Genomic DNA, 19,029 nt, shown 5'->3' with positions numbered 1-19,029 from the left:
ACCACAGTTTTCCCGACTGATGCTGCGTGCGTGCTGTCTCTCTCTCGCGCGCGCGTGTGTGTGCGCGACGAAGCCAGCTGGCACGAGTCGCCATGGTAACACACACCGGTTTCACGAAATCCGTGGGTGCTTAAGGGCAAGAGGAGAGATGAATAAACTAATGAGATTATAAATTATTGTCGGTATAGCTGAACAGTCGGGGCATTTTTACCAGACTGCACACGCGGGCAACGTGAGGAGAAAGTTTATGGGGCCCATTGTCTGTGACTCTGTTGTGTCTTCTGTAATCTGTTTATGATGAGCAACTGAACTGGCTGCTTTGATGAGGAGGAACCCACCCTGCGCGCTTTTATGCCTCATATACAAACTAGCAGTTGCGCGCCGCCTATTGCATGATTAATTCCGGCTCCTCCGTCCCCCCCTTTCTCTTCTATGAATTACCCAGTTGTGTTTGAGATGAAGAGAGGCTTCTCCATCATTACGCAGGCTACAACTCCGCGCGTTGGACGCCTGTCCAGGGGTCCAGTGCCGCAGCTCCCACGGGCTGCACTGTGGAGAAGCGGACCTGCATCCTAAAGCCAATCGGTTTTTTCACTCTTTCTCTCTCTCTCTCTCTCTCTCCTGGTTTTTATCCTCCACCTCATTGCAGTCTTATCACGTCCCCCTCTTGCTCTGGTCCTCCCCCCTCCCTCCCTCCCCATCCGCCTCAGCCGCTACAGGAGCGGAGAGAGAGGGAGAGAGAGAGAGAGAGGGAGAAGAGTGCGGCTGAATGTGAACGACATGTCGACAGTCAGCCACTAAAGTGTTTTCTCGGTCGTTCCCTAATTCTTTGGCGGCGGACTGAGTGAGTATTACCCGCATCCCTGCTCTGCTAAGCGTCGCTGTGTGGATCAGAGAGGCTGGTGGGGAGAGACAGACAATGGGGAATGCAATTGGATTGCGTTACTCTGCCAAGGATTTTCATACATAGCCTGGTAAATGTCTTAATAGGTTCTGTTAATGACTAGGCTGTTTAATTGGTCATGCTTTAATTCTGCTAACTATTGCAATTTGTGAGCTGTAATGTTTGGCGCTAATTGATTTTCTTGGAGGGCTGTGGGCTATCCAGGCTGATAGCCCCATACATTTGATCAGTGATGCTGCTGCTTGCCTGATAGTGCGGGTCTGTGCTGGGGAGCAGGGGCCCATGTAAAAAGCCAGTGTGAGGCTTGGTGAGGCTCTGTGTGTGTGTGTGTGTGTGTGTGTGTGTGTTTGTGTGTGTGTATGTGTGTGTGTGTGTGTATTCTGACGGACAGAAAGGACAGAGAGGTAGACACAGGAATTATGTGACATGAATAATATGGTGAAGAAAAAGCAGTGACCGTCATCTCTGGTCCGCTTGCGTCAGTGTGCAGGTCTAGAGGAGAGAGGAAGAAAAAAAAAACTCAGTGTCAGAGAGACTCAAGAAAGACAGGGAGGGAAGCCACACCTGTGTCAGGCCTGTTTTCAGATGGACATGAAGACAATGACAGATAGATAGATAGATGGATAGATGGATGGATAGAGTTTTAAATTCTGCTGTGCTGTCACCACTCAACACATAAGTCCTTTCCTCTCTTGTTAACGTAATGATGCAGAGCTATGCCGACTGCTGACTAGTCCACTTGGCTGATTGGAGAAAGAGGGCTTGAGTGTTGACTGTGTTCCTTCTTGTTAAGGGGGAGATGGCCGTCCACCAAAGCAGAATCTAACAGGAGGGATCCCAGTGGTCTATCTGGACTCAGTATTGATCTGCTCCATACAGGGGGGCTCGGGGCCCAGCGATAAACAATGCATTACTTGGATGGAAAACGAAGACCTACTGGGACCCTGAATGGGTTGTGTTTCGTATTGTATTCCAGTTTGTCAAACACTATTGAGCACGTTGGCATAGATTGTCCTGTATTCCATGTGCGAAGCATACATGGTTCAAAACACTTTGATAAATGGGTGAGTCTCCCCCCCCATCTCTCAGGGAAATAACATATTTTTCCTTCTGCTCGTGCCTTTGTAAGTACTGTGGGATTGTCCAACAAGTATTGCAGTGTTAACACTGGTTTGTTACGAAATCACACACACTCATCTACACGTGTCTAGCTACCTGTTTCTGTACTTGGCAGGCTATAAAAGCGTACTTTTTGGATATGGTTTGACCTTTCTCACATTGTTTTCAAAACACACACACACACACACACACACACACACACACACACACACACACACGTAAGTTGGCTCCAGCGCTGTTTCTCTGTGAGGCAGGCGTACATTGTGTGCAGGGCGAGAGGAGGGCTTTGATGTAATCAATATCAGATTTCAGCGGTTTCACTGTGAGCTCTCATCCTGAGTGGCAGCCTTGACTGACTTCTCACTGCTTATGCAATCCCACTCCTCTCTCCCACCTCACCCGTTTCCTCTCCCTTTGTACCTACTCTATGCCCATTACTCTTCCTTTCTCTGTCTGTCTCTCCTTTACTCCATTCCTTTTCGCCTTGCTCCCCTCTGTCCTCCTCCTCCTCCTCTCGTTTCTACCTCTCCCTTCATCTCTCCTCCCGTCATAATCATCTCTGTGATTGCTCTTCCTTTCCCGGGCGGTGATGTTTTCACTGCTGCCTCCTTGTCTAACTCGCTGATGCTAGATTATTGCTGTATGATTACAGCTACCATACCATCATGATCATTATTGCATTTCGCATGGCAGTGTTCAACACTGTATGAGCAGATCGAGATGCTTTATCCAATTTAGATCTCATTAAGTCTTGAGAGGAAATATCCCCATGCAAGACTCACATCTCAGCTGTTTTTCTTCTTTCTTTTTTTTTTGTTTCCTGGACTACTGCAACTCCATTCTGTTGTTATTGCAGTGCCACTCTCATGGTCATCATCATCATCACCCCATCACTATCACCGTCAGTTCATGTTCCTGCTCATCGCTGCACTGCCTTCACATCAGCCCTTTTGAAAATTTTGAAGAGTTTTTGATTTGCAGCGATGCTTTCACTCCACTGTCATTATCACAATAATGATTATGACAGGACTTGATGGCTGTTGATAACCTAACATACTCTACTGATTGATAATATGGGGTATTTTGTGCCTCATCCTTCTGTTCTCTGATTGCCATTCATCTTATTAAATGGAGCAGTTCATTAGACCAGAAGCATTATGAGTCTGATTTGCATTTACCCATATTCATATTGCATACATTAAAACAACACATGCGTGACATTTCAGCTTCACCGGGCATTTGAGAATACAGATGAATATATTCATCACAAGCCCCCCCCACCCAAAAAAAAGCAAAAAAGCACACACACACACACACACACACACACACACACACACACACACCATCTCACTTGTCCAAAAAGCCACTCTGAAATTGATAAAAACGTGATTCACAGGTGAACTAGCTCACGTGTTTGCCTTTGTTTTGCATTTTCAATGTCAGTATTTAAATTTTTAATTCAAAAACATCATTGTTGAAAGCTGACATATTGTTCTTGCTTGTTGTTTTTTAATCAATATCTCTTGCCTTTGTGATGCCTGTAAATCCAAAAGCTTCTGTATGTTTACCATAGTTTTAGATGATATCACTGCAATACTGTGGCCTCCATTTGGCCTATACATCATTATTCCAATGTAATGTAATTCTTTGCCCATGGCACTCCAGTCAGTCTGATTTGACTTTTATTTTCTGACTGCTTTCGTATGCTTGTGATGTATCATCAATCTGATTCATCCTGAACTGACTTTTGCTGTTGCCTCCCTGGCTGTTTGCCCTCTGTTAACCGTGTGTGTGTGTGTGTGTGTGTGTGTGTGTGTGTGTCTGAATGTATCCATGCTTGTGCCTGGGCCTTTGCCGTGCAGTGCGGTGAAGGGCCGATGTCGGGCTGTAGCCCCAGGCTGCTGAGCTGAGAGGGAGAAGCAGGAGGATGCAGTGGGTCACTCTGGCAGTGGCCCTGGGGTGTGTGTGTCTGTCCTGGGCGTCACACACCCCCACCCCTACCCCCACCTCCACACACACCCCTCTAGTGGACAACTCTGAGGAGGAAGTGGACGAGCCGTGCTTTGAGCCTTGCACGTGCGAGGTCAAAGAAGGCGTGCTGCACGTGCACTGCGATGGGCGGGGCTTCACTAATGTCAGCCAGGTATCACTCTTGCTCAATGAGATGCATGTAGAACTGCACGGCACTTTATTGCGCTGTCATTTAGCGCATTAACTCGCCGTATCTCCACGTCTAATATCCTGTCTCTAATGCGGCTTATGGGTGTTTTTAACTGTTAAATTCATGTAATTAATAAGATAATAACTAATCAGACCCCTAATTAATCACCCAGGTGTCACAGTCATGGGTCCGCCCTTTCAAACTCAACCTTCAGAGGAACTCGCTGAGGCGTCTCTATAGCAACGGGTTTCAGCACCTTGGCAACGCAGTGTCGATAAACCTTGGCAACAATGCACTCCAGGACATCCGAGTGGGAGCTTTCCATGGGCTGGCCAAACTGAGACGCCTGTACCTCCACGAGAACAAGCTGGAGGTCTTCCGAAATGACACCTTCGCCGGCTTAGAGGCTCTGGAGTACCTCCAGGTAACCGCCCGAGACAATCTATAATCCATGTCGATTATCCATGATTGACAGGATTAATGACAAAGTTGCAAAACATTACAATTGGTAGCTGCGACAGAAATGGTCATAGTGGTTTGCAGCTGGTCTGAGTGGAAGAATTATCTGAAGCTCTTTGTGCATTTTCAAATGGAGAGTGCCACAGCTTTCAGCTCAGTCTATTTTTCAACTGCAGCAATTATATGTTCATCACATTTTCTCTTTCCTACCTGCAGGCCGACTACAATGTGATCAAACGAATAGACAGCGGTGCTCTGAGGTTCCTCTACAAGCTCCGGGTTCTCATCCTCAATGACAACCTGATCCCTGTCTTGCCTGCTCATCTGTTCAGGTTGCATTTCGATTATTTTACTGCAAAGCTTTTGAATCATGCCGGGACTGATCTGTAGAAATATCAGTGTCAGACACAATTAGCCGGTGTGCACTGTCGTTGAATTAATGTTTCTGTGGCATATTATTTCGTATCATAAGAGAGGATTAATCATCAGATAAAAAGCAGATTTCACAGAAATGGAATGTGTGAACCTATGTTTTCTCTCACTATCACATTGTCCTTTCATCTAACCCAGCTAACTATCCCCCTCCTCCTCCTCTTCCTGCACCAGATCTGTGTCTCTGACTCATCTGGACCTGCGGGGAAACCGTCTGAAGAGCCTGGCATATGCTGGGACCCTGGAGTACGTTGGTCGCTCCCTGATGGAGCTACAGCTGGAGGAGAATCCCTGGAACTGTGGCTGCGAGGCAGTGCAGTTACAGCAGTGGCTGGGTCAGATCCCTTACACAGCTGTAGTCGGAGACGTTACCTGTGAATATCCATTCCACCTTCACGGCAAGGACCTGAGGGAAATCCCCCGGAAGGAGCTGTGTGCTGACCTGCCGGATAAAGAGCTACAAGGAGAGGCCGGTGGTCCATCAGCAGGATCGCAGCCCCAACATTTGCCCCCTAACTCTAAACCCAACTCCCATCCCGGGCGAGTCAGGCCAACTAAACCCTCCTCTATGGTGCACGGCTCCCGCCAGAACACTCATACCTCCTCGACTTCGTCTTCCTCTTCCTCAGCAGAGCGTAAAGACAGAGAGAGGCACCCGAGACCGGCTAAAAGGCCTCGACCCTCCAGAACATCCCCCACGTCTCGCAGCCTGATGCCCAACCAGAATCCCCCCGTGGCTGGCTACCAAACACGGCCCCCCATCCCCATCATCTGTCCCCTGGGCTGCACCTGCAACCTGCACATCACAGACCTCGGCCTGACAGTCAACTGCAAGGAGAACGGCTTCCTCAACGTGTCCCAGCTCACACCTCGGCCCCTTAACGGCCGCAAGCTCTACCTGAGTGGAAATTTAATCCAGCGGATCTACCGCACAGACTTCTGGAATTTTTCGAGTCTTGACCTTCTTCACCTGGGGAACAACCGCATCTCCTACCTCCAGGAGGGGGCCTTCTCCAGCCTGACAAGCCTGAGAAGCCTGTACCTCAATGGGAACAACCTCGAGAGGCTCAGCCCCCATGTGTTCCTGGGGTTGCAGAATCTAAGGTAGGATCTTTTTTTTTTTCTTGTTTTGGATGCTTTTGGATCACACGCAGCATTTCAAGCACTTTGTTGTCACTGCACTTCAAACAAATCCACAAACTGAAACCACATGTCAGCTTAGGTATTTAGACATTTGTTTATAAGTATGTGGAAATTAATTTCACTGTAATATTGGCATAGCAAAGAGCAGAACACTCTGACAACCATTGTGGCGGAGTTTGATTGAAATGAAAGGTGCCCATTCTCTTCCAGGATTGTCATTTGTTAGTCACGCTGCCTGATGGCATGCTTCAGCTGAGGTGTGAGTCTGGCATGAGTGACAACGTGAAAATTAATGTTTTTTTTTTGTATTCGCATACAGAGGTGTTGATAAGGCAGTGAGACGTCTGGATGATGCCAGGAATTTGCTTCTTGGAGAAGGGCTTATTATAAAAAACGAGTCGTCAGAATGATGCATATGTATCATTGTCAGATTAAGCTTACAAAGATAATTCCTCTGCAAATAATGCATACAGCAAATATCTTCAGTCAGCGATTGTATTTATTCAGCAAATTAAACACTGTGGAGTTTGATTAAGACAACAGGTCAGCTTTGATGTTAAGCTATATAAAGAAGGTTTGTGGCATAATACCTTCATATTGAGAGCACCCTTTAGTTTTCAAGGTAGGGTTGAAGAAATCTAGAGACCTGTTAATTTGAGTATTAATCAATAATAAAGATCCTCTCAGGACATTCAAAAAGTTTTCCTCTTAACCTCTCGTTAGCCTTTGTTAGTGACTCTGGGGTGAGCATTTAAACCAGATCTATGACTTAATTCAGCAATAGAAGTAGATTGGACGACTAGCATGCAAGGAAAAGTCTCTGCTGATTTCTATTATTGGGGGGGGAAAAAAATCAAAGTTCCTTTAAATTTAACATGATGATCAGGCATGCCATGGCAAGTGTAAGTAGTCATCAGTATGAAATTACACAATATCATTTGATGCTGATCAGCTAATCAGCTGTGAACAGGGAAAGTGCAGATTAAATCAAATTTTAGTTATGACAGTTATTTTTTTTTTTTTTTAATAAATATTCATTGATGTAATTATCATGCTGAGGTGCAGGAGAAGTAAAGTACCTACAGAATACTTACAAAATAAATTGATTTAAAGATTCATGCTGTGCTAATCAAGAATAGGAATTATGTTTTTGTACCATGGTGAGACAAAGACGGACCTTCCTGCTATATTTCATGTCTCCTTACTGTCAGATTGCACTAAGTACTTGGAGATGCAGTGATAGTTCCTTTTAACATAACCACATCCCAATTATCCTCCTATTTCCATCTGTCTGTCTGAGGTCTCTAGACATAGAAACGCTGTAACGCTGTCCGTTCCTTTATTTTAGGTTCCTTTATTTTGAATACAACGAGATCCGTGAGGTAGATCCTGGGACATTCGACTCCATGCCATCCCTGCAGCTCTTGTTCCTCAACGCCAACCTGCTGCAGAGCCTCCCCCTCGGTGTGTTTTCAGGAGTAAATTTGGCTCGCCTCAATCTGAGAAACAACCACCTTCTGCAGCTTCCTATGGAGGGCGTGCTGGAGCATCTCACCGGACTGGTACAGGTTGGTGCAAACCTAAAGCTGTGTTTACTGAGGGATCGAGGTGGTTTCAGCGCAGGTGGATGCTTGAAAAAATGACAGATCTCCTAAACTGTGCGTGCGTAAATGACTCAGATACCTGGCACAAGGCTTTTTGCAAATTTAGGTCAAATAACATGCATTTTGTTGAGTGACAGTGGCAGAGTGAAAATGGAGATTATTGAAGTGGATAACCCCTGTTGATTTACTAAACGAAAATGAGCATAATTATACAGAGTACATTTATTTCAAATGTCATTGTCAAGACACATTATATTATCACAGCTTGATGGAATAAACAAAACAAGCTGAAATCTTGGATCGAGCCAAACCCGCATTTAAAACTTTGGGCAGCCCTTGATCTCCTGGTCTCTGGCACAGCTGCAGTTTTCTCCATCATCTGCATCGTCTGTTGTTTTGAGAGCTCTGCTGTGGCATGTGGGACTGTGGCTGTGCCTCAGGTATTCTAATTGGAAAATTGCAATTGCCTTGATTTGCATAAGTGGTCTTAATAAATCAGCAGCTAAACTGGAGAAAGCTGCACCCCTCAAGTTTTTGAGTATGCTTATAATTAACGCAACTCTTAGTAAATAGACTGCATAAACTACAGTATGTGTTAAAATGCGCTGTTTGTGTTTGGCCTTACCTAACACATTTGGCTGCGGCATTATGGGGCTGGCCGATGTACACAATGCACAGATAAGGACCAAACCCTAGGTATTACAATTTTTTCATCCTGCCTCCTCTCACTTCAGCAAATTTAGTGTACCATGCTTTTCTCAGAGAGCCAAAGTAGAATCAGGTAAGGTGGGTGTGGATTACCCTGAATGCCATTGTGAATTTCCGTTTTACTTTGCTCCATGGAAAATTCCTGATCCTAGGGAGTGTGGGTGAGGCTTGCCGTTCGCATGCTGTTTCTAAATGTTTACTCAAGGGAAGGACGACAGTGGTTTATGGAGCTGGAGGAGCCATGTAGAAGTGTATTGTATTATTTGTGCCGCCTCTGATGTCCAAGTGCATTAAAGCATTCACCAAATGGAAGTACACTGTGGGCCATATTCATAAAGCCCAGCGGTGTCACCATTGTAGTGCTCAAAATCTGTGGCACAGTAATTGAATTCATTCATTTACCGGGTTGTTATTACTCTGACAAAGACACATTAGTGCTGCCCATGGACTGCAGAAAATAATGTGACAATGACATCACCTGTTGACTTACTGCTGGCCTGTTTGAAGCTTGGTTAGTGGGATTTCTGGGTGCTGGCATGTGTTTTTGGAGCCAGAGCTTGCACAGTAAAATCAAAGGGTAACACAGATGGAAGCAGGATGAAGCTCGCAGCTGCTGTAAAAAGCACTCCATTTTGATAATCATAAAGCAGCAGCATGTATAGCTTAGAGTCAGTGTTACCATCAAGGACAGGATTATACAGTCACACCCATTACATGCACTGATATATTAGAAAATTACTTCCTTGATGTCTTTGTTATTAAAAATAAAGATTACCATTGGTAACTCATTAAAGAGAAAATTAAAATAGCTACAGTGTCTATACTTAACTTGAGAATTAATAGCAAAAGTAAGTTAGGTGAATCAGCATCTGAGTGGATGCCAGAAATATGTACAGTTCAGGAATACATAAAAAAATGTTGTACAGTCGGGCAGCACTCGCATATCATTGCCAAATGCAGTGAAGAAATTTGCCCACAGGAGCGTTTCACCTTGAATGATGTCAGATAGAAAAACAATGCACTCACAGAAAAGATTGATGAAAAAAATCAGTATTCACCAGGGACTGGTTTAAAAGGAAACCATTACACTTAATGCCCAACATAGCTACGCCTAATTGTCAGTTTTTACTTGACTTTTGACCCTTACAGTTTGATTCAATCTGGGTGTTCAATACATGTACGAATATATATTTCAAAAGACAGTTCAAATGTTTGGAAAAAAACACTTATTCACTTCCAGAGAGTTAGATAAGAAGACCAATACCCCTTTAATATCTGTACACTATACTATATGGAGTTAAGAGTCAGCAGTCAGTTAGCTTAGCTTAGCATAAAGACTGGTAACAAAGGGAAACGGCTAGCTTGGCTCTGTCAAAAGGTAGTTACAGCACCTCTGAAGCTCATTTATTAATATTATATCTTATTTGTTTAATCCAAGCAAAAAAAAAAGTGTTTAAAACAACATGTTTTATAGGTGGCAACTACAGTGAATTGTCATTGTCACTGACAGAGACATTAGCGTTTAGTAGAGGACTGTTTTTAGCTCAGGCACGATGCACAGTAGGCTACGTTAAGTCCTAATTAAAAGCGTATTGAAAGATATTGAAGAAACAATCATGATGTGTCTAGTAGCCAGTAGTATCTGGCTTGGCGACTGAAAACAGTGCTTGAATAGGTCTAGTGGTGTACGGAATTGAACAGTCACTTAGCTTGTAAAAAATGAACAAATTGGTGACATGAAACTTTGTCAAAACTGAACAAACCAATCTTTCCTCATTTACTGAACTTACTCCCTGATTATATACTGAATTTTAAAACTTGTTCTTCTGTTATCAGACTAGCAAAGGATTTTAAGCTAGAGCGTGATTCTAAGCTAACATTTAGGGAAAGCAACATTGTGGTTTGTGGTGCTAGGTGGCTATAGCAGCTAGCCAGTAACTAGGATGTTAAGTTGAACATTTACTTGTGTTGGTCTGATTGTTATTTTTCCTGTTTTAGATCCTTATAGATATCATCTTCTTCTTAATTTAGAGGACGTGTTGCTGTGAAAATGAGTTACATTTTCTTGTAATATAAAACAATATTTCACTTGATATTTCACAGCAATGTAAAAACAGGACCAGGTGTTTTAAACAAATATCTCAATAAAAAACTGTAATGCTCAGCTTTTAGTTGGTGTGGAGTGGGACCGTTCCTCTGGCAAACATATAAATGAATCTCTTATTTTACGATAGAAAATGGACTGTCTTCAGCATTTGTGATTTAGCATTAAATGCCAAAGCCTGTTTAACTCCTGCCACTGCACTGCTCTTGCTAAAGGTAATGGCAGGATTTTCTCACTACTGAAAGAGAGGAGGAATTTAATTAGCTAATAGTTAATAATAGTTTCTATTCAGTTAGCTATAGGAGTTGATGATATGGTATGACATAATTACCTTTAGACTTATTTTTGCAGTATTATTTCAATATCAGTATGTTATAAGTTTATGTGTTTTCACAGGGACAAAATATTTATTCCAAGTACTTAATGTCATGCTGTATCAGATTTTGGTCAATATAAAATATTAGTATTCAACATGAAAAGCGTGAACCACAAAACTTGGATATGAGAATACTGTCATTTTGCAGTCATATACAGAGAGGTAATGGACTGTAATATTGGATTATTGATCAGTCCTTTATATCTGTAGCAGTTGTGAAAAGTAGATTCATGTGTGATTTACAAAAATGGCCAAACTGTCTAAAAGTTCAATACAAAACCTCCATTTCTGGGTGCATTTTGTTGTGTAGTGTTGTATTCCTCTGCAGGTAACATTGCAAAAAATACTGGTTGTCATGTCTACATACTTCCATTGCAGTGTGGGGCACTTTTTGAACATGGAAAATCCAGATATCTAATACAGCAGCATTAAAAATCTGTGTTTGTTTTCCCTCAGAATAAAAGATCAAGGGCTTATTTCTAGACTCACCATGTTGCGCTGATGTTCAGCGATCACACAGAGGCAGAGACGCCAATTTCTCCACCGACAGTAGCCTCAGTGGACCAGAAACTCTTGCTCTTTACTCTTTGCTATTACTACCGCTCTCGCTCCACCTACATGAAACACAAACCGCTGGATAGAACAAGTTCATGCCCCTTCTCAAGGGGTTGTTGAAGTCACTCCAGGAAATATGGGAAATCACTATCCGAGGTAGAAGTCATTGAGGCAGCCAAAAGGAGCATGAGTACACTATGAAAGTAAATTACAACACTTCAATGAAAAAAAACCTCCAGGAATTCACATCACAGACTGGTGAAATATAACAGTATAAGAGTATCCATGAGTGAATTTGCTTTGACACATTTCTCTGCCATTGTATGTATAACATCTCACATATACTGTTGCCATGAAGATCAGTTTCCCTACACATTTTTCAGGGATCCAAAATTTTGCACATACTGCAGATTCTTCTTCAAATGCACTCTTTTCATTTCTGCCCTGTGTGTATTATTCAAAAGACAATGAAACACATTCATCAGTATGGAGAAGGCTAGGCAAGCTGTCACTCAGGGGCATCTCATCACCAGAGACTACAGCAAAAATCCCTGCACCAGAACTTCCAAAAACCTGCTTATATTGACTATATTTCTGTGAACTAACTGGAGGAATCCTAATGACTGACAGGATATTGCTGTTTGGGCAAAGTGATCAATTATAAGACACATGGCTCACTGAGAACATCCTGAATTTCTCCCTTGATGAGATTTTTTCTTTATAGCTCCCAAGTAAATTTTGGACAATTATTGCTTGATCTTTGATCTCTGTCATAACGATAAAAACCCACAAGAGTAAATTCACTCTTCTGTGGCTAAAGGGTGGCAGTTTCATCCAAAATTGAAGTCATTATTTAAGTCAGGCTACATATATTTCCTGACAAAATAGGGTTTTTTTGAATGTTTTTCTTTCTGAATATGCAGGCTCAAAACAGTGTTGCATTCAGATCTATAACATTTAAATAACAGTGGTGGCTGGTTTTGCCTGCTGTTGACATTAACATACTGTATTTGAATTTGTAAGTAGAATGAGTTTACTAAAAGCCTCATTATGACAAATATATACTGGTGTTGCGCACTTGCATTTCTACTGCAACTACCACCTGTCGGGCGAATTGAGGGTCTATAATTTCCCTTCGCAACACAGCTTTGACTGACAAGCTGACAGCAAATCACACACTAGGTGACCAGGCGTGTAAATTGGAAACTGTGTTGGACATGTTGGACAGATGCTTGCAAAAGAGAAGGGGGTAGACCTCTTGGGATCTGCATGAAAGTAAACAGGAAGGCAAACAGTAAAGCAAGCCTGGGAATAAAATGCTTCAAGAGTTTCAACCAGATGTAAGACTGTAGTTGTGGAAGTTATGAACAGTGTTTATTTAAAATGTCAGCTTGTTTTTTTTTTATTTATTTTTTTTATGTTCAGTCATGCTACATCACAGATTTAGACAATAGTACAGAAACTTGCAAAGCAGCACTTTTCCAGTGGACCTTTAATATAGTGGAAGTGAGTTAAAACTGCGGATGACTGTTGTTTCTACTCAGCCTCCAGTTGCACTTATGTCATTATCAAAGCCACACAATTGCCCACAGTGGGCTAAGTTCAATAAAGTGAAGGAGCATCCTGTTGTTTGGCGTGAGGCATGGGAAACTAGCCGTACCATGGCTCCCATAACAGCAATGCTGAATCATCTCAAAAAGCATCCATCTATTTCTGCAAGCCAGGGAGATGGTCTAACCAAATTAGCATGACAACATTTGTGCAAGCTCCTTGGAAGTGTGACAGAGAGGATATCAGCCCTCATTGCCAAAGTCATTGCTAAAGATATGGAATAGATCAGTTCTGCAGACAGAACGACGTGATGTAAGTGATTCCCTTTGTGCATAATCTGCTTTAGCCATTTCAAAGTGTGGCAAAGCGAATATTTGAGTTTGTTTTCAATCAATAGCTGGCAATGAGAAAAATGGATTTACGCACATACGTATTGGATTATAGCACAAGGGAGAGTTGCATCACATCCCGTCTATTGTTGACAACAAAGTGCTGTGATATTCTCACATGCTCATACTCACAGAAAAAACCTGCTGTGAGTTTTGTGAATAACCACTTATGTAAACTCTGAGTGGTCTTTATTGTAAACTGAAATATTCCCATAACCTGCTGTAGTACATGTGTGAACAGCTTTTTAAGAGAGCCCGTGTGGGTGGAACAAGTTGAATTGGTCCCTGCTCAGATCGTTTTCTGTTATTTAGAATATATCATGCCTTTGCGCAGCCGTTCAGTAAATGTAAGCACTTCAATGTTATGATGACCCCATAATGACATTATTTACATTAATCAGTGCTATCCAACCCGTGCATATTTCAAAAAAAAAAAATAATTTAGAGACACTGGCCTTCAAGGAGAGCTGTATTCTATTATGCAAATGCCGAAAAACTCATTTTCTATATATATATTTTTGCTGGTGAGAGGCGAAGGTAGCAGAGAAAACATCATTTTTCTTGTTGTCATCCTATTAGAGTGTAAGCTATTGGCTTATTCCTCAAGACAACAGACATTTACCAAGTTACTAATATATATCACAAGAATGTCAGCAAAAGGATCTTTTTTTTTGTTGTCGTTGTGTTTCATGAATTTGCATTGCATGGCAGATGAGTAATTAGTCTACTATTACACAATGACAATGCGCTGTGGTGTTATGTATTTCTCCAGGTGGACCTGCAGCAGAACCCATGGGAGTGCAACTGCGAGGCAGCTCCATTGAAGCGTTGGCTGGAGGGGCTCAGCGCGGTGGTGGTGGTGGGAGAGGTGGTCTGCCATACTCCGGAAAAGACCAAAGGCGTAGACCTGCGCTCCCTCTCCATGGAGCTGCTCTGCCCTGAACTGGAGCCCCAGGAGGACCAGGAACAGGAGGAGCAGGCGGCCACCTCCACAGCTGCCGACAGAGGTGTATCAGTTGGCTACCCCGGCCCTGGGCTGGGGCCCCTGATCCCTCCAGGGAAGGATTCAATCCCTCTGTCGGTGTTAGTGCTCAGCCTGCTGGTGTTGTTTGTCTCAGCATTCTTCGCGGCAGCGGCACTAATCGCCTACGCCCTGAGGAGGAGGGACAAGCTGCCGTTCCGTCGCCAGGGAGAGGTAGACTTGGCCGGCATCCAGATGGAGTGTGGAATCTTCACCGAGCAGACACACCACCACCACCACCATCACCACGGCATCCCAGAGACGCCGCCTCTACCTCCACCGGAACACAACCATGTTTATGACACCATCTTACCCCCAGAGGCTGCGTCAAAAGGTCCCGACCCCGCCGCAGCCTCGCACATGTGTAGCAACCCCATCTACAAAGAGGAGCAGGATACCGCGGTGAAGCAGCGACCACGGCAGCAGCAGACGTTTGCAGCTTCCAAAGACGTCGAGGGAGCATACTGCTCTGCAGCAGAGAAGGAGAGGGAGTGGACTCTGGAGGTGTCCTCCTCACCCATCAACACCGTCACAGGGGCGATGGGACCGCTCGCCGGCCTTCACGGGAACGGCATCCTGTGCCCCACAGTGATCGACAGCCAGGGCCCCACCCCTAAAGTCGAACTGGTGGACTGCCTCTTCAGACTCCCCGCCCCAGAGTTCAGAGACCTGCCAGACAGGTATGCGAGGCCGCCGCCCCGCTACCCCCACCCCCAGGACTCCAAACAGGACTCCAGACCTGACCAAACGCCCGTGGTCACCACCGTCAGCTCCACAGCAGGTGGTAGCAACGGCAGTCAGAGCGAGCAGGGAGCAGGGGAGCAGAGAGCCAGACTGAGGACCACACCAGACTACATGGAGGTGCTGGACCGCTCATACCAGTTCTAACACTCCTCCTCCTCCTCGCCCTCCTCCTCCTGCTTCCCCTCTTCTCTCGTCTCCTCATCATCTCCCTCTCTGGTGATGAATCATCCAGTAACAATGACTCCTGTACAGAGGCTGGCGTGGCTTTGAGAGGAGCCTGTGGGGGAGTGGGACTACACTACACACTATGTTTATTCCTGGATAAGGAGCTGAGGTCAGTTTTTGTATTTTCCCCACTCCTGGCATATAGGTTTGGCAAGGATTAGCTGATCCCAGATCTCTGCCTGGAGGCAAAACTTCAGCTGCAGCTACTACAGTAAATTCCCCCCCCCCCCTCCATTACACCTCACAATCGTAACGAACCGAGGCCCTTTTTTTTTTTCCTACTCAGCGCCACAATGAGCGGGAGACAGCGTGGCGGTGGGCGTTAATGTTCATATTATCACTCTCAAAAGACCTGCGTGGAGGTGAAACACACCAGCTCTTTGCAACATCCAACACAGAGTCATAAACTGTGACAGGCGGAAGGTGCGGAGCGAGCTGGGTGGACACGCAAAGATGGAGAAGCGACGGAGACAAAGCGAGAGGGAGAGAAATGACTGAAAACAGCCAAGTGCCTTAGCAATGAACAGCCAGCAGCGTGGTCAATGCTTATTTTTCTATGAATACAGATCTATTTATCTAAACAAAGAGGTTTGACTACCAACGGATGGGACGCTGATGGACGACTGAGACTAAAACCAATCAAAGCCGCCGAATAATTGCATTCCCTGGATGAGCCAAAAATAATAATAATATACCCAGTCAATATCGGAGTTGTTTGTATGCAGTTCAGTTCATTTTCATCTCATCCAGTTAACTTAATTTGCTTATCCGGTTGAATTTTTACAGGGCTAGATGAGGGACTTATGAATCGGTGGTTGCGGTGTGCTGTGTGAAAGTATAAAGTGGTTTTGTGATGGAAAGGATAGAGAAGTTATTATTTTTTTGAATGCAAGACAAAACAAAGGAAGGCCGACATAACACAGAAGGACACTGTGGCAATGGATTGGATGCATTTTGGATTTCTTAATCAGCTAGACTTAATGGGGCCACGAGGACCTCTGCTCCACGTTTTCTTTCATTGGACAAAGGCACTGAGGTTATTGTATTGATTTTTAAGTATTTCTCAGAGGAAAATTGAATGGCAAAAAAGGACAAAAATCCAGGACGTGAAGGCATTTTTGTTTTTTGTTTTTTAGTTTTTTTTTCTTTTTCGTCAAAAAAAAAAGAAAAAAGACAGACACTTCTATCAACTATCGATTATTATCTTTTATGGAGGTACCTTTTTATGCTTTCATCTCCTACCAATAGTAGAGGCAGTTGTGAATATATTTATTCTTAGTTTTTGCGTGTTGAAGCTCTCCTGTAAGGGATCATGTTATATTAATGTATAGGATGATTCTGCATCTGGTTCAGCCTTCTTACCGCCGACCCACGAAATACAATAAAGGGTGCTACGTAAAAAAAACTTTGCGATGGCAGCTACTATGTGACGCACACACACACACACACACACATACACACATGCCCCATAAATGCACACTCACTCTCCCTCTGTCTCCGTTGCCTTAATGGTGCATGAAGGAAACAGCTCGAGGTATGCTAAGCCTGTAAGCCTGTCCACGCAGCATGTTGGAGAGATCAGATGAGAGTTGAGCAAAGCTGAGCGCCTGCCGGGTTCCTCACACACTAAAGGCTGGAGATAGAAGCTAATAGTGTGAAATCTGCCACATTAATGGTTTAAAATCAATACATTCTATTTGTGAAATGAGGACATGTAAGGCTGTTGGCCCCTCGGGGGCCAAGGTCGTGAATTGCTCCATCTTTTTCCAGCTCCATTTCTGTCTTAATGATTTTCTCCATCTTCTCTCTTTCCGTCTCTCCTCTGCTTTCATCTCTCCGTCCGCTGTGATCTCTCTTTTCCTCGGCTCCTCATTCCTCCTCACCTTCCTCTTTTGTTCTTTCCTCTCTCCCCCTATTTCCCCATCCCTCTCTTTCCCTCTCATTGCTCTGGCTGTCAGCTCAGCCTCACAGGACGGACACGTAGAGCTGCTGTTCTATATGCTGCTCAACACACAGGTAGCTCGCACTGAAGTGTATCTGTGTGTGTGTGTGTGTGTGTGTGTGTGTGTGTGTTTGTTTCTTTCTGCTGTGCTCTTTCCATCCTTCGGTGATGAGTGCAGTTCTTCAGACGCCTCCTCACTCTCAGTGTTCAGAACTCTGTTGCACAGATAATCCCCCTGTGGGTGCGTTTGTGTGTGTGTGTGTGCGTGTGTGTGTGCGCACACGCAGGACCGTTTGTGTGTGTGTTTGTGTGCGCGCACATGCAGGACCGTGTGTGTGTGTGTGTGTGTGTGAGAGTATTCAGAGGGGTGTGCCTTTGTTTGTAGGTGTGTGCGTGCTTGTGTGTGTGTGTTTAAGAAAGTGCATGAAGCTGGGTGTTTGTGCAGCTAGTCGAGTGTCTGTTTGTTGCGTGTGACGGAGAGCGCGAGTGCGGCGCCACAGCCTCGGTCCAGCCTTAATCCTCTAAGCTGTGTAGTTCACTCATGCCACATCAGCCCCATTGTGTCTACAGACAAAGAAGCCCAGTTAAAACTAAATGCCAGTTAAAGCAACAAACGACTAATTATAGCATCATTCTCTCCGTCCTATTCTTTCTCCCTCTGTCTCACTTTTGACGCTCACTTCTCACTCCCTCGCCCATGAACGCAGAGTGCCTGATTTTTGCAACACTTTGGTGCTCTGGACCTGCTCCAGCTGTGTGTGTGTGTGTGTGTGTTTCGCACTTGTGTTTCCCTGTATGCATGCGTATGTGTCCTGTGTATGTGTGTTTGACTATCTGACAGCTTTGCCATGGTTCATGTGTTTGGGTCCTGTCAGAGCTGTCCTGTCACTGTGTGAAAAAAATCATTCATTTCCCAGAGTCGAGGATGAAAGAGTCTTTAGACTTCAAACGCCTGTGGGCCTCTGTGGCTTAGATTGCCTCTCGCTCTTCCTCCACTGCCATGTCATTTATTCCTTTAAAAAAAAAGAAGAAAAAAAAACAGTGCTGCTGTGGCATCGGTTAAGTAGAGATGTCAGAGACATGGTGAGGAGCTGGACAATTAGCCTGATTAAAACACTGTCATTTTGCATAATAGATTTAGCCCGAGCTGCGATTCTGAGTGAGCGTGTGTGTGTGTGTGTGTGTGTGTGTGTGTGTGTGTGTGTGTGTGTGTGTGTGTGTGTGTGTGTGTGTGTGTGTGTGTGTGTGTGTGTGTGAAGGCATGAAACCATATTCTTCTCTGCATAAACATGCGGGGTATTAAAAATGCACAGTTGGGCATGGCTTGATGTCAGTGAAAAGAGATCTATTTAAAAGTCATGGTGCATAGCTGCAGAAGCTTTGGTGTTTGAGCATGACAAATAGTTGTGGTTGAGCTGGTCATCGCTCACAGATGCGCACACACACATAAACATTTACATCATACTATCAATGCCGCAAATGTGTGCGTACTCGCCTGCATGCAAATAGAAAACGCACAAGTAAACAAAGTCCACTTAAATATGTACACAAACTGTACATACAGGTGCACATGCAAACACACACAGCGTCTG

The 19,029-nt window shown here is 44.3% G+C and overlaps 1 protein-coding gene across 2 annotated transcripts; it reads left to right on the top strand.

The window, feature by feature from the left end:
* Nucleotides 1-481: 481 nt before the first annotated feature.
* LOC130180691 (SLIT and NTRK-like protein 3) lies at nucleotides 482-16,948 on the top strand. 2 transcript variants are annotated; one of them, XM_056394367.1, is made up of 7 exons: nucleotides 482-844; nucleotides 3,886-4,166; nucleotides 4,357-4,608; nucleotides 4,860-4,975; nucleotides 5,250-6,179; nucleotides 7,567-7,786; nucleotides 14,278-16,948. In XM_056394367.1, the coding sequence occupies exons 2-7, from the start codon at nucleotides 3,951-3,953 to the stop codon at nucleotides 15,412-15,414; spliced, it is 2,871 nt and encodes a 956-aa protein (XP_056250342.1). In that variant the 5' UTR covers nucleotides 482-844; nucleotides 3,886-3,950; the 3' UTR covers nucleotides 15,415-16,948. The 2 variants fall into 2 exon arrangements, with proteins under 2 accessions (XP_056250342.1, XP_056250343.1); XM_056394368.1 differs by having other exon boundaries at nucleotides 835-974.
* Nucleotides 16,949-19,029: the final 2,081 nt, after the last annotated feature.

Source organism: Seriola aureovittata, chromosome 13 (assembly GCF_021018895.1).
Source record: "Seriola aureovittata isolate HTS-2021-v1 ecotype China chromosome 13, ASM2101889v1, whole genome shotgun sequence".
Lineage (NCBI taxonomy): Eukaryota > Metazoa > Chordata > Actinopteri > Carangiformes > Carangidae > Seriola > Seriola aureovittata.
Note: the sequence above shows the minus strand (reverse complement) of the source record. Positions and strands in the feature narration are given on the sequence as shown.